The sequence below is a fragment of the Schistocerca piceifrons genome, chromosome 5, assembly GCF_021461385.2.
Source record: "Schistocerca piceifrons isolate TAMUIC-IGC-003096 chromosome 5, iqSchPice1.1, whole genome shotgun sequence".
Classification (NCBI taxonomy): domain Eukaryota; kingdom Metazoa; phylum Arthropoda; class Insecta; order Orthoptera; family Acrididae; genus Schistocerca; species Schistocerca piceifrons.
This window is the reverse complement of record NC_060142.1, coordinates 418,051,892-418,067,845: the sequence shown is the minus strand read 5'-3', so window position 1 is coordinate 418,067,845 and position 15,954 is coordinate 418,051,892. Positions and strand designations below refer to the sequence as shown.

Genomic DNA, 15,954 nt, shown 5'->3' with positions numbered 1-15,954 from the left:
CGCTGTAACAGCATGCGTTCTCAGAAATGATAAGTTCACAAAGGTACATGTATCACATTAGAACAACCGAAATAAAATGTTCAAACGTACCTACGTTCTGTATTTTAATTTAAAAAACCTACCTGTTACCAACTGTTCGTCTATAATTGTGAGCCACATGTTTGTGACTATTACAGTGCCACCTATCACAAAGCGAAAAAAGTGGTCCAAGTAAAACATTGATATTTCTTTACGTACTACACGAATATGTAATAAAAACGGGGGTTCCTATTTTAAAAAACGCAGTTGATATCCATTTGATTTATGGCAGCGCCATCTAGCGGGCCAATCATAGCGCCATCTGGTTTCCCCCTTCAAGCTAGACGAGTTTCGCTTTTTTATAGTTTTTTCGTTTGACGCTTACTTCGTGAGATACTTGGCCCGGTCACGATCGATGGACCACCCTGTACAATCGATGTGTAAGTTAGTATCCATGTGATGACTCTATAATCTGTTCTAAAAATTTGTACCTCCAGGCGAAAACTGGTAATGAATGTGCGATTACAGCGCTGAACACTCGCTCTTATTCGTAAGAACCTCTGGGGTTTCAGAAGGCGACTGAGCCAAAACACAGAAGTATGACACAAAGTAGCTGACATGGCATCTCTGCAAGTTTCGATTCGTCGTACGCTCCCTGGTGTAGTTGCACTAGGGGCAGGCATATTAGAACACGTAGAAATATCACCTGCAGTGTCGCATCGAATCAGTTCGCGCCTGCAGATAGGCAACCATGTGAATACATTTACCTGTCAATTGTGCATATTAAAAAAAAATTCAATAATTCCAGTGCAAACGACTCTGTCAGTGACCGTGAAACAAGATCTAGAACTTGTTTTTATTAAGAAGGAATAAACGTAAAATTGTACACAGCGTTTTCTGCCAAGGAATAAAACTGGCCAGGGCGATTCAAGGAATTACTGAATCGAACTTGTCTAAAACGTCAGTTCAAAAATTATTGCTATGCAATACATTCTACATAATGAAAGATTACTTACAATTAGATAACGCAGAGTAGGGGGTGTGGTACAAAATGTAACACAAATAAATAAGAATCACATAAAGAAAATGTCTATTAATTCAATTAACATTTATCCACTATGTTTGCTACTATTTTTCTTCTTTTATTGTCTTTTATTTTCTTTCTTGGAAAACCTTACTCCAAAAACTATGAAATGTATAATACTGAAACCTTTTATAGTCTTACTCATTATAGACGGATGCTGACTAAGATTTTACTCTCGCAAATGTTGCGACACACAACATAGGAATCAAACATCGTCTCTATCGTCATGACGTCAGTTGATAGTGTATGTAGTTTTACATTGTGAAACAATGTCTGTGAAGTGTGTGCAGTGACTTGGAGTGAGAAGTAAATGAAGAATGTAGCACTAGTCTTTTAGTAGAATGAAGGCTTTCACGACCGGATGACATGGCTATTGATATACTTTCCGGTATGTGAGGTCGTGGTCCAAAACTTTTCTGCTCCTTACGTTTCGTCCAGGACTGCGCTGGACTTCCTCAGAGGCGCTGCTCCGCTGAGTCTTGCCGACTCCTGGACGAAACGTAAGGAGCAGAAAAGTTTTGGACCACGACCTCACATCCCGGAAAGTATATCAATAGCCACTAGTCTTTTACATTATTAAATAACTTCCTTGCAAAACATCGCAGTACACTATGGATAATGGCCGAGCGCTTTCCAGGCGCTTCTGTCTGGAACCGCGCAACAGCTACTGTCGCAGGTTCGAATCCTGTCTCGGGCATGGATGTGTGTGATGTTCTCAGGTTAGTTAGGTTTAAGTAGTTCTAAGTTCTAGGGTACTGATGACCTCCGATGTTAAATCCCATAGTGTTCAGAGCCATTTGAACTATGGACAAAACGAGTAAGTTGGCACTGTTTTAAACAAATTGGTTTTGCAGTCTGGAGCTTGGAGGTTAAAGACTTCAATTCATCCATCCTGATTTAGGTTTTCCGTGGTTTCCCTAAATTACGTCAGGCAAATGCAGAGATGGTTCCTCCTTTAAGGCCACGAGCGACTACCTGTTCCATCCACGTCAAACTAGTTCCCGTAAGTACGTAAGTGCCCGTATGTTTCAATTATGTTATTTTTGTTGTTATTAAATTGTAATGCCCAGTATTGTTGTAAAAGTGATTTATGGATGAATGAAGTAACTACTGCTCTTACTAATACCAATGTTACTACTACAATGGATAGATTTACAATGTGGGCAGCTGTCGTGTTTTCCCAGGCAATTTGTATCAGCGAGTTCGATAAATTTCCGCACGTATTGACGTCTGCCACGTCACAAAGGATGCCCATGTTGCCCATCTGTGACGTGAGTTAAAAACCTTGTAGAGATAGTCTATCCACTGATATGTGTCCATTTTCCTTATGTCTCGTAGTTTTCGCGCAGTCAACTGCTGAAATCCTGGAGATACTTACGAATATTCTCGTGTATGTTGTTACTCTCCCAGACTCTGTACTGTGGAGAAGTGTGCAGCACAAACAGCCGTTGGAATGTAATTAATATCTTCACAAAAGAAGAGCCTAAAGAGCACATGAACTTGTGGTATACCAGGCTATTGGTATATCAGTCTGTTATCATTTCTATGTTACAATACGCCTGTGGAACTGGACGATATATTGTCGTCATATCCAAACGTTTGTGCACTCCCAGCGGCAGAAGATCAGAACAATACTGAACGTTACTAGGATCATGCCACTGACGTGTACGTTCTAAAAAGCGCGCTGTCAACAACATCAGCCAAGACAATTGAGACATGTCCGCTGTATGAATGACAATAGACTTTCCCGGGAAGATCTTTGGCGCGAAAAGCACTCTGGTGCGAGTATCGAGGAGCTTCAGTGAAGCGTTACAACAATCAACTTAAATGCAGCGTGAAGAGGACCCAGCTCACTCCAGACCCGGGAGGATATAGAAGAGAATAAATGTTGGTGCCGAACTGTCTCTACAGTTGTTGTTGCAGGTATAAGGACGTCAAGCGAGGAACACGGAATCTTCGCACAACTCAACCACTTTCATCTCCAGCCACTGAGTGTGCTACTTAAGAGAGCCATTTCCGCACGAAAGTGGTCTGTGCAGTCACGTAAGAGATACACACTAACTGAGCTGGGTGTAATAAGATGAAAAGCACATATACTTTGAGACACGCTATAGACAATAATATAAATAAAAACAAAAACAAAACAAAATGACGAGAAAATGCATTAACTACTCCATTGGTTGTCATCCTAATCTGAGACATACGCTAGGACTCCTCGATGAAAGTGGACACAAATTTATAGTAATGGCACAATTCCTACAATATCGTATTTATACGTAGATACCGTGCAACGACTTTCAATTAAAATGTCCTCCTCTGTATTGGAATTACACTACTGGCCATTAAAATTGCTGCACCAAGAAGAAATGCAGATGATAAACGGGTATTCATTGGACAGTTATATTATACTAGAACTGACATCTGATTACATTTTCACGCAATTTGGGTGGATAGAGCCTGAGAAATCAGTACCCAGAACAACCACCTTTCGCCGAAATAATGGCCTTGATACGCCTGGGCATTGAGTCAAACAGAGCTTGGATGGAGTGTACAGGTACAGCTGTCCACGCAGCTTCAACACGATACCACAGTTCATCAAGAGCAGTGACTGGCGTATTGTGACGAGCTAGTTCCTCGGCCACCATTAACCAGACGTTTTCAGTTGGTGAGAGATCTGGAGAATGTGTTGGCCACGGCAGCAGTCGAACATTTTCTGTATCCTGAAAGGCCCGTACAGGACCTGCAACACGCGGTCGTGCATTATCCTGCTGAAATGTAGGACTTCGCAGGGATCGAATGAAGGGTAGAGCCACGGGTCGTAACACATCTGAAATGTAGCTTCCACTTTTCAAAGTGCCGTCAGTGCGAACAAGAGCTAACCCAGACGTGTAACCAATGGCACCCCATACCATCACGCCGGGTGATACGCCAGTATGGCGATGACGAATACACGCTTCCAATGTGGGCTCACCGCGATGTCGCCAAACACGGATGCGACCATCATGACGCTGTAATCAGAACCTGGATTCATCCCAAAAAATCACATTTTGCCATTCGTTGCCGAACTACTTGATTGTCTGACGCAATTCTTTGCTTCGCTGCTTTGGCAACTTCAAATTCAATGTTTTCGTCGACTGATCTATGTTTTGGCAAGTATTTGCTATCCGTCGTGACAAACACAAACACAAACTGCGCGCTCCCCCCTAAACTTAAGTTTGCGAACTATACTACACTATGGCGCTGCTTCTCTTGGCGCGTGCGTCGTTTGCAACTGGCAACGCCGCAATCTCCCGCATCTGGGCGGGCATGCGCGAGCCGCCAAGATAAAAGAATTGAACTATAGAGTGTATTCCCTTGCTGCGTCTTCTTCAGATTTGACTCTAGAAAGAGAACCTGTGTTGAGAATTTCACGAGCGTTGAAAGGAGGGTGACGTATGACGGATTTCTTTGACTGCAAGTAAACAGTACTAAATGGAATACGAATAATTAGAAGCTGAAGAGGACGAGGAAATATACGAAAATTATAGCATAGGGCGTGCGAGTACGTTCAGAAATAGATTCCAAGGACAGCATATTTATCTTACATAATGTCACACGCTTTTAAAAGCGTGCAATACTGCTAAAGGCTCCAGAGAATTCGTATACTAAGTACTGATTTATATTGCAATTACTCTTTAATGCAATTTATCGTAAACAGTATATGTCACCTTCAAACCAGGCAACCAGGTAACTATTTCACAGTATAGAATGGCAATGAAACTTTTGCCGTTACCTAGTACCTTCATCTTAGTTGCATAGCGGCGAAGACGTTCCCCTAGCAGGATGAATCGCCTGACGCACATTTACGAGCACGACAAGTGCGTAGTGGAAAGAACGCGGTTCGGTGCCTCATAAAAGTGTTCTGTTGTGAATTTCACAGAATAAGGCTTGTCTGGTGCTGGCACTGTGACGGGCCGTCTGCGCAGCGGTTATCCTATTCAGACGCGCACTGCTGACTACGATGAAAGCTGGCCGTCATCGCCAAGAGTCACACACGTGAACACTTGTCTTGTCTTCTGTCACGAAAGTCGCTTGTAGCTTGTCTCATCTGTCAACGCAACCTCCTTTCTAATTACGGCCTACGTTACGCAAAACAGGCAGACTGTGAGACGGAGTCAGATAATTTTACGCATTATAAATAGTTTTTTTTAAATTTATCATACGAACTGATTAGGGCGCTCCAAAAAAAGGATGTTTATAATAACAGCTTCTGTGAAAAATATGGGGTCCGATATAACCAATATTGGAAGCGCAAATAATTTTAACGAAGCAGACTCATTATGTATAAGAGACCAGTGTGAAATAGAGGAACAAGTTATTTCACCACCTGTCCATTCTCCTACAACTTACAATTCGAAAGTACAGTTTCGCTGAAGTCTGAGGACTGCTGAACACACAGCAAAACAGGGTTGGACAGTGTTACTCCATCCATTCTACGGCTCTGACCTGGCACACTTCCACTTGTTAGGGCAGTTAAAGGATGCCATTCGTGGAAGACATGAGGACGTGATTCACACAGTGAAGCATTGGCTCCGTCCCCAGGACAAGGATTCGTACAGACAGGGCGAAGACGCCCTTGTTTCGCGCTGGAGGAAGCCATAGAACGAGCTGGAGATTGCGTGGAAGAATAGAGTGCGTAGATAAAACACCGTTCTTTTGTGTGTGTGTAATTCTCATGAAGTACAATACAGAATTGTTGAAGAAAAGAAATTCGTGCTTTACTTTCTGGGCAACCCTCGTAATTGCCAAGGTAAATACGAGGGTTGCCCAGAAAGTAAGTTCCGATCGGTCACGAAATGGACACCACTGTGGAAACCTGATGAAGCTTTGCACAGATGTGTTGGGTAGTGTCTCTAGTATCACCGTCGATCGCATCAAGACGCCCTTTTCAGTTGTGAACGCACTGTGAGCGAGTAAAGAAGCATAGAACGACGATGTCTCCCGCCAGGTAGGAGGGCCCGCTGAGAGATTTCGCCTTAATGAATGCAGCCAACCTAACACAACTGCCACGCATTTCCTTCTTCATGGCAATTCTCAGCCGCACTCTGCAGGGGCAGTGAAGAAGCTCATGCAGCACATGGGAAGTGTTTAGTCACCCACAACAAAGCCCTAATTGGCTCGTCCTGAGTATCATTTCTGTTCACATGAAACGCTGGATACGAAGACAGCACTTGGGCGCTGGCTACGCGCTATAGACCAGCGTAGAGAATTGTCGGAAAGCACAGGCGGCTGCCTTATATGACGATGGTGTTGATAATTTGGTATAACGTTCCGACAAATGTCTAAGTCGGAGTGCCGACTATGTAGAGAAGTATCTGTAAAGTGTAGCTAACTTTTGCAAATAAAATGTTTCTGATTTTCACTGTGGTTTCCGTTTAGCGACTGATCGGAACATACTTTCTGGACAACCCTCGTAAATTGTGAGGCAGTACTTCTCAGCAAGGAGTCCGAAGTTCGTACAAAAACAGCAAGTTTACGAAATTTTTACACAAGCTTTCCTCTGTCATTATCGCCTTAGAGCCGTATGGATTATGAGACATGCACCAAGCGTCTGTCAAATTAAATACGTGCTTACGGAACAGAGCCTGTGGTATGTCATTGGACTGACACTCAGTTTTTTCGTTACCGCAGTAAGAGGACCATATCCTCGTCACGAAAGACATCCTCACAACGTCACTTCCTCTGCACTTCACTGTTGGTACTACTCGTGATGGCAGACTCCTTCAGGCATTCGCACAACCGAACCCATCCGTCGGATTGCTTAAGGGTATAGTGTGATTTATACGAAATTGCTCGAGTACTAGATCCGTGGTCGAGTAGCGCCCCTCTTTGCAACACCTCAAGCCCCCTCATCATTGACTACAGAAAGGTGTTGTTTGTGAGGCAATGGTCAACCAATGTATTCCCACTCTTTTGAACTCTCTTTCTTTCTTTCTTTCTCTTACTCCATAGTCCCGCAGCGATCGCAGGGTTCGCATGGTTACAATGGATGTGGCAATGTTAGTTGTAGGGATGGCCGGATACCCTTCCTGCCGCCACCCTGTACCCCCCCCCCCCCCCCCCCCCGGATGGAATCAGTGTACCCCAACTGTCTGCATCTAGTGTGAAGCGGGAAATAGTGCAGACGTGTTTCAAATGTCTGTGACGCGTGTAACTGAGGCGGAACGTGGGGTCCAGCCGGGTATTCACCTAGCGGGATGTGGAAAACCGCCTAAAAACCACATCGAGGCTGACCGACACTCCGGCCCTCGTCGTTAATCCGCCAGGCGGATTCGAGCCGGGGCCGGCGCACCTACCTGTGTCCAGGAAGCAGCGCGTTAGCGCTCTCGGCTACCCTGGCGGGTACTCTTTTCAACTCTCCACGCACAGTCATTGTGATATATGGACTCCTCGCAGCACTTCTGAACGCACAACTGATTCCTTCCGCAGATTTCAAGCGATGTTTTGCAGCCATCCTCCGCAATGCTCTGCCGTCCCTGTCCGTCAGTACATGAAGTTTTCCTGGTCTTAGTTTAGCTGTGGTTGTTCCTCTACGTCTCCACTTCACCCTCACATCAGCAACAGTCCACTTGGGCAGCTTCTAGATGGGTTGAAATGTCTGCCCCAGTTCCGTTAGGATTGCTTGTGCGAATTCCAAACTTCAATGATATCTCGTCGTGAGTTGCGGCGTTATTATCCTTGAAGTTTCAAAAACAGCTGTGTAGGAAGTCAAAGCACAAGCATTGTTACTGTAACAATCCTGGCAGCGAATGTAACAATACGTGTCTGACACTCGTCGGGAAATGGCAGTGAAGAAGTGAGACACCGTCACGTTTTTCGAGCCCTCCAGCGTTTGTGGTGAGAATTTGTCGAATTTGACCCGGATACCGAAAGGGAGTTTCCTGGTCGCTCCTTCAGGACGACATCCCAGCCGACGAAGCGAAGATTTAGCACGGATTTTTGGTCAACAAATGGATCACAGTCCTGGATCACTCACCGTATTCTCCGGATTTGGACCCAGTCGACTTTTGCTTGTTTCCCAAACTGAAGATGGCAATGAAAGGACACAGTTATGACGCCGTTAAGGACATACATGAAAACTGTACAGTAGTACTAAATGCAGCTCCAAAAAAAGAATACTGTGACTGTTTCAAAACACTTTTAAAATGATTTCAGTTATGTTCTGATTCAGGGGTAGACTATACTAAATACAGTCATTTTGTGAACATAATCCATGACTTATTTTTCATATCCACAGTCCTAACGGAACTGCGATACACTGTGTATGTTACTCAGGTACCGTGCAATGATTAAGTAACTCTGCTCTTCTTGCAAGGTGGGCATGTCATTTTGATTTTTGTAAGTTATCGATAAGAACGTCAGACAGAGAGCAAGTTATGTCACTGTTAAAAAATCTTTAGCCTTGTTGTGGCCAAGTCTTTGCCTCGCGCTGTCTGATACGTCCTTACTTGAAGTGTGGTAGGTGATGGACGTACGCAGTAGTCGTATGTTGACTTGTGATTATATTCGGTATTGGAAGATCTCAATTGTTGATTTGCTGGCGATTCTGATGAGAACAATCCTATCACTGAACAGTTTACAGTAGCTCTCTCTCTGTCCTACTTTCCTATTCGTAACGAATCCTATTCGCGTTATTCCATTTACTGCTGTTGTTGATATTACCCTATACCTAAAAGACAGCACGGATGAATATTATGTATATATCGAAATGCGAGAAGTATATATATATATATATATATATATATATATATATATATATATATATATATTGTTGTTGATATTACCCTATTACCTATATTACTGTTGTTGATATTACCCTATACCTAAAAGACAGCACGGATGAATATTATGTATATATTGAAATGCGAAAAGTATATATATATATCGGGGCGGTTAGTAGACCCGCAACCAAGCGCCTCCCCAGGTGGCGGATAGGGGAATACCTCCTAGATATAGGTGGTACCGAGGAAATGAAATACTCGGGGCGGACCAAAACTACTAGTAGCGTCTGTTCCCACAGTGGGCGGCTACAAAAGGCGTCTGCTCCACATGTCAGTGGCGGCCTCAACCAACCTCCTGATCTGGAAAGTCAGGTTGTAGTCGGCAGCATGCCATACATCCAACTACTAAACATCATGATGGTACAACGAGAAAAATCTCATTACCCCGGGCCCCAGTCAATAGACTGGGATCGTCGTGAGCATCGGATTCCGGGGGCTCACGGACATCATGAGAAGAATCGGAGCTTCTCAAACTCCCTCAAGACCAAACGCAAACACTACATCGGCACACTCAACGTGAACACACTGATGAAGACAGGAAAGATGAAACAACTGACAGACACTCTCGAAAAATTTCAAATCAAAATATGTGCACTGCAAGAAACACGATTCACAGACGAAGTCCATTTCAACACGGAGAATTTCAGAATATACAAAGGAAAACCATCGAGACAACTGAAAAACCTAAGGCTTTTTGGCACAGGATTTGCAGTACACAGGTCCATCACGGACAGCATAATCGACTTTTCGTCACCAAACGAAAGAATCAGCACCATCACAGTGAAATCAGCCAATAAATCCTACACAATAATCAACGCACATGCATCGACTAATGACTACAACAGGAAAAACCCGGACGAAATTGATGACTTCTGGACGACAGTGGAAGAAACTATCAGAAAAATTCCTGCACATAGAGTCAAAATAATACTGGGAGACTTCAACGCTAAACTCGGAGAAGAAAAGATATACAGACATATCACAGGAAAACATACTCCACACAAGGACACCAACAAAAACGGAAAACATCTGATAGACTTTTGCAAAAGCCACGACCTCACCATTATGTCAACAAAATTCAAGAAACCAACACGAAAACTTACCACGTGGAAATTCCCCAGCGGAAAGCAAGAACTACAAATCGACCACGTAATAGTCCAGAAAGACTCACAAAAAGAAATTTTGAACATAGACACCCGTAAAGGCTACTTCGACTCAGACCACCACCTACTACAGATCAGGATTCGTCTTTTGCCCAAGAAAAAGCTCCAGAAGAACAAAATTGTTAGACCAGATCCAGAATACGTTACTTTAAACCAGACACAAATATTACACAAAATTAAAATGGAGAAAACGACAGACCGGACACAACTTTCACGAAGAATCCGAGAGGCCATGAAACTAGCAAAAGCACCACGCACACGGAAACACCGTTGGTGGAACCACGCATGTGACCAAGCTATTGACCAACGAATCAGTGGCTCAAATGGCTCTGAGCGCTATGGGACTCAACTGCTGAGGTCATTAGTCCCCTAGAACTTAGAACTAGTTAAACCTAACTAACCTAAGGACATCACAAACATCCATGCCCGAGGCAGGATTCTAACCTGCGACCGTAGCGGTCTTGTGGTTCCAGACTGCAGCGCCTTTAACCGCACGGCCACTTCGGCCGGCTCAGCGAATCAGTGCATGGAAAAAATTTAGTAGCCATAAATCCCAAGAGAATTGGATGAACTTCTTGAAAACACAGAAGCAATCAAGCGAAATCATTCGCAGCGAAAAACGACAGTATGACAAACGGCGACTGAGAGAGATCGAATCGGACTTCATGAAGAACAATACAAGAAACTTCTACAGAACGTTCAGAGAAAATATGACTGGATATCAACCACCCAACTTGTGCTTCAGAAGACCGGATGGAACCCTAGAAACCAATACCAAAAACAATTGTGACATTCTGGCAAAGTACTTTGAAAAACTGCTCAACACGGACCCCCCTATGGAAGAAATGATGACAGAAACGAGCACATACAATCCAGATAGTGAACCTCCAACTCTAGAAGAAGTTAAAGAAATAATAAAGTCACTCAAGAATCGTAGAGCACCAGGAGAAGATGGCATCATCGCGGAAATCTGGAAGTTACAAGACCCAGAACTCACCAAAGACATCCACAGGACCTTGGAAGACATCTGGAAGACCATGAAAATTCCTGACGATTGGAAAACTGCCCTGATACACCCACTACACAAAACAGGTGACAAGAATGACCCGAACAACTACAGAGGAATATCCCTACTACCGGTCACATACAAGATCGTCTCTAAAGCTTTACTGAACAGACTAGAATGCCAGACCGACCACTTGATTGGGGTATACCAAGCAGGCTTCCGTAAAGGGCGGTCTTGTGCGGAACAAATTTGGAACCTGAAAATGATTTTACAACACAAACAGAACCTGATCATTACCTTTGTTGACTTCAAAAAGGCGTACGACTCTATCGACCGGAAAACTCTCTTCAAAATTCTAGCAGAATACAAAGTAGACAACAGAACACGGGCTATCATAGAGCAAACTTTAACCAACACGACCTCCAAAGTAAAGTTCTGTGGGGAACTATCAGAGCCCTTTGAAATTCGCACAGGTGTCCGACAAGGCGATGGCCTCTCACCTCTCCTTTTCAGTCTGGTGTTAGATAAGGTCATAAAAGAATGGGAAACATCACAACAGGGGATAATCTTAGGAAACCTACAGATTAAATGCCTGGCTTTTGCAGACGATTTGGCGATTGTCACGAAAGGTATAAAGGAAACAAAAGACGCTATTGAAAAACTGCACGAAATCGCTTCCAAAACTGGACTACAGATCTCTTACGAAAAGACACAGTTTATGAGCACAAAGAAACTTTCATCTCTGAACACAAAGTATGGTACGATTTACAAAACGGCAAACTTAAAATACCTCGGTGAAACACTACAAATGAGTGGACATAACAGAGACTCAAACGAAGAAAGAAAGACTAAACTGGACTTGGCATACAAATTAGTGTGGAATCATTAAAACAAGAAGTCTATCTCACAAAAAGCCAAATTACGCCATTATGACACGGTGGTGCTCCCCGAGGCACTATATGCAGCAGAGACCACACTAATCCAAGGGCATACACGTATCAGACAATTAGAAAAAGTAGAACGGAAAATACTTAGGAAAATATTTGGCGCAACTAACAACAATGGAATATGGATCAAGAAACCTACAGAGGAACTGTACAAACATACGGAGACAATCACAGAAAAGTTTAGAAAACGCAGACTACAATTCTATGGACACCTATACAGAATGCCATCACACAGGCTGACCAAACAGATCTTTGACTGGGTAACCACTAGAAACAACAAATGGGTGGCAGAGGTAGAAAACGACCTGAACCAACTCAACATAACAGCAGACACAATAAACGACAGATAAAATTCAGAAACATCATTAAGAAAAGTAAACTACATGAGATTCAATGTGACAAACGAACAGGCATAAAATGGACCGAAGAAAGCAAGCAAGATCACAGCGAGAAGATGAAAGAAATACGGGCAACCAAAAAGGCAATCAAGATGAAGCCGAAGACACAAGGCCGACAAAAAGCATGGACAGAGGACCGGAAACAGAAACACAGCGAGCGAATGAGGGAAGTTTGGGCAGCAAGGAAGGCAGCAAAAGGAACTGGCCATGTAGTTTAGTCCAAATGCGCTCTTTAAGGGCAAAACACCAATAATATATATATATATATATATATATATATATATATATATATATAGAGAGAGAGAGAGAGAGAGAGAGAGAGAGAGAGAGAGAGAGAGAGAGAGAGAGAGAAGAAGAAGAAGAAGAACACTGCAGCACTGCGCAACTAGTTTGTCGGAATGATTATTGTCAGCTAGTTAACTTTGCTAACGTGCTCAGAGCTGAGAGAAAGACGACCCCACTTCCCTGAGTCATCCGTTAACGCACCAACGGATTAACCTGTTTGATTTTTATAGAAATTCTCAGTTAATATTTTACCGTATTAAAATCGTTATTCTCTTTGTTAAGCAGAGTACTCTTTAGATCAATGTTATGTGTGAAGCTTTACCCTGTGTTCTTGAATACATTTTTTTTTATTTTATTTATTTATTTATATCACCAGTCTTCTAACGGGTTTGATGTGGCCTGCCACAAAATCATCCCTTGTGCCAACCTCTTCATCTCAGAGTAGCATTTGCAACCTACCGCCTCAGTTATTTGCTGGATGTATTCCACTCTCTGTCTTCAACTAAACTTTTTGCCCTCTACAGCTCCCTCCCTCTGGTACCATGGAAATCATTCCCCGATGACTTAACAGATGTCCTATCCTCATACATACTTAATTCTAAAATCTTTTTCTAGGAATCGTAATTCATGAAACAGCTTCTCTCCCCATGCCACAGTTTAAAAAAGGTTTATCATTACGCATTATCACACTGCACAAAGCCGTATGCAATAGTAATAATATTACTTGGAAATTTTATTTTAAAATAGAAATCTAGCTTAGCCACTGCCTCCTTGCTGTTTGCTGTTATGCTTTCGAGAAACCTGCAACAGTGTTGTCAAAACACGAGATAAATGGAAATTTTGATTAGGCCCAGATAATTATTTTACTCCTGTTGCGCATATAATATAAAGATAGGATGTATTCAGACCTGTTACTGTTGAGTTCAAATTAGGTTCTGTTTAGTCAAAGGTCAGCATACGAGTTTAAGCTGAATAAATTTGTGGGTACATTGTTGTGCTAATACGCAGACTTTAGAGTGAGAGGTTATTTTGGGCTAAATTTCATATTGAAACACATACTGCGGGACTTACATCCTGACTGACACATTGGGCAGTTCCTGCTTCTCTACTGGCAACGCAGTACTTCTTGCCTCCTTCTATACTGGCGGTTCTGACTGTCGTTACGCGTGGTGGCCTGTTCCATAGTACATGGGGCTTTCGGATAGTTTTGGTCTGGTTCTATGTAACTGGTCGCACTAGCATATTGCTTATGGAACAATGTGTAGACGCACGGCAGGTATGCGCGGAGGCCTCAGTGGTCGTAACTGTGTTTACCTTAGGGAGTTTGAACCTCTTCCGGCGGCGCAGAAAGGAGCCGTTCTCGAACATGTTGATGGCCGCCGGGTGCAGCGTCCAGTAGGCGCCCTTGCCCGGCCTGTCGGGCCGGCGCGGCACTTTGACGAAGCAGTCGTTGAAGGAGAGGTTGTGCCGCAGCGAGTTCTGCCAGCGCTGCGTGTTGCGCCGGTAGTACGGGAAGCGGTCGGTGATGAAGCGGTAGATGTCCGCCAGCGGCAGCATCTTCTCGGGCGAGCTCCAGATGGCCATCGCCGTCAGTGAGATGTACGAGTAGGGCGGCTTCTGGTCGCCGTACGAGTCGCGGCTGGGACGCGGCATGTCGCCGCCGCTGCATGCTCCCGCGACGCAGACGTCGACGCCCTCGCCGACGCCGACGCCGCCCCCGAACTCGCTCGCGCTGCGCGTGGGCGTTATTGTTGCCACCTGTGGCTGGCCGCGCGCGCCTCCACTGCGATTCCCCGCGCTCTGAAAACCCACATCAGCACATCAGCACTGCCGGCTTACGCGATTATAAGCAAGCTAATAAAAAAGGAAAACATTTACGGAACGCGTCTACATTCTGAGGCCGGCTGAGACCAGTACCTGCCTCCGAAGCCGAGGGAGCCAACGCACGTATCGAGGCCGATATTTGAGGTTTTGGTGAATTTTGTTTCGTGAGCATCAGGCAGTGGTCAAACGCATAACCTTTAGATTTCCAGTGCTGGAGATATCCTCAGAGGAACGACTCAGAAAGCAATACAGTGACAAACAATCTCATCAAGCTGATATATTTGTACGTAACTACGCAACGGTCGGTTCGTGACGTCAGCAGACCGCTGCCCAAGATCGAGTAGTCGCGCCGACGTGTTAAGGAGCTTGTATTGGGGAAGAGTTGTGTGAGTTTATTATTTAGCTCTAAGTCCCACTATTTCTCTAATTACAGTCCTTCTTCTTTTGTGTTAAAGTAGTAGTACTAATGATCAGACATTGATAAGAAAGACTGATATTAAACGAGGTGTGGGTTTTAGTGAAATATAAAACAAACAGTGCCAGTTGTGTCCCACTACGAGCTTATTGTTATTTAACAATGTAAAATCCAGGATGGAATGTAACAGTTTTATGAAAAGGAAAGTTGCTACTCACCATATAGTGGAGTTGCTGAGTCGCAGATAGGCAGAACAAAAAGACTGTCACAATATAAGCTTTCGGCCAACAAGACCTTTGTCAAAAACAGACGACAGACAGACAGACACACACACACACACACACACACACACACACACACACACGCACACGCACGCGCGCCCGCGGGCACGCGCACTGCAGTGTGGCTTCAGCTACCAGAGGATGCAGTCGTGTGTGTGAGTTGCGTTTGCGTGTGTGTGTGTGTGTGTGTGTGTGTGTGTGTGTGTGTGTGTGCGTGCATGTGTGTCCGTCGTCTGTTTTTGACAAAGGTCTTGTTGGCCGAAAGCTTGTATTGTGACAGCCTTTTCGATGTGCCTATCTGCGACTCAGCAACTCCGCTATATGGTGAGTAGCAACTTTCCTTTCATAATATTTTTCTTGATATTTAAGAAATTCTCATTTATTGTTCAGACTCGGTCCCAAATTTGACTTACATTACATGTCATGATCATCTTCAGATCTAAATAGTTGTTTCAGTAACCCGTCTTCTCTGTTCGAAATCACATATCGGATAACTCTTTCTCTCCCACTGGTACGGTGTCTTCTCTCCTACACTGACGCTGCCTCTCTGCTACTCTCTTCCAGGACAAAAAAGTGCGAGTAATTTCACATGTCAAAATTTTTAGTGAGGAAGGCAGGAAGAGGATTAAGGCAGTAGGTGCCCTAATTTTCTGTCAGAGTCTTTTAAAGAGAAATATATTTGCCTTCTTCGTGCACCGACAGGAACATTTGTT

General features: G+C 43.9%; 1 protein-coding gene across 1 annotated transcript in view; it reads right to left on the bottom strand.

The window, feature by feature from the left end:
* LOC124799045 (forkhead box protein B2-like) overlaps positions 1 to 14,391 on the bottom strand; it is a 588,988-nt gene extending 574,597 nt beyond the window's left edge. The window contains exon 1 of the mRNA XM_047262583.1: positions 14,036 to 14,391. Within this exon, the coding sequence (XP_047118539.1) occupies positions 14,036 to 14,374 (339 nt within the window). The 5' untranslated portion in view covers positions 14,375 to 14,391. The remainder of the gene's footprint in view (positions 1 to 14,035) is intronic.
* Between the last annotated feature and the right edge of the window lie 1,563 nt (positions 14,392 to 15,954).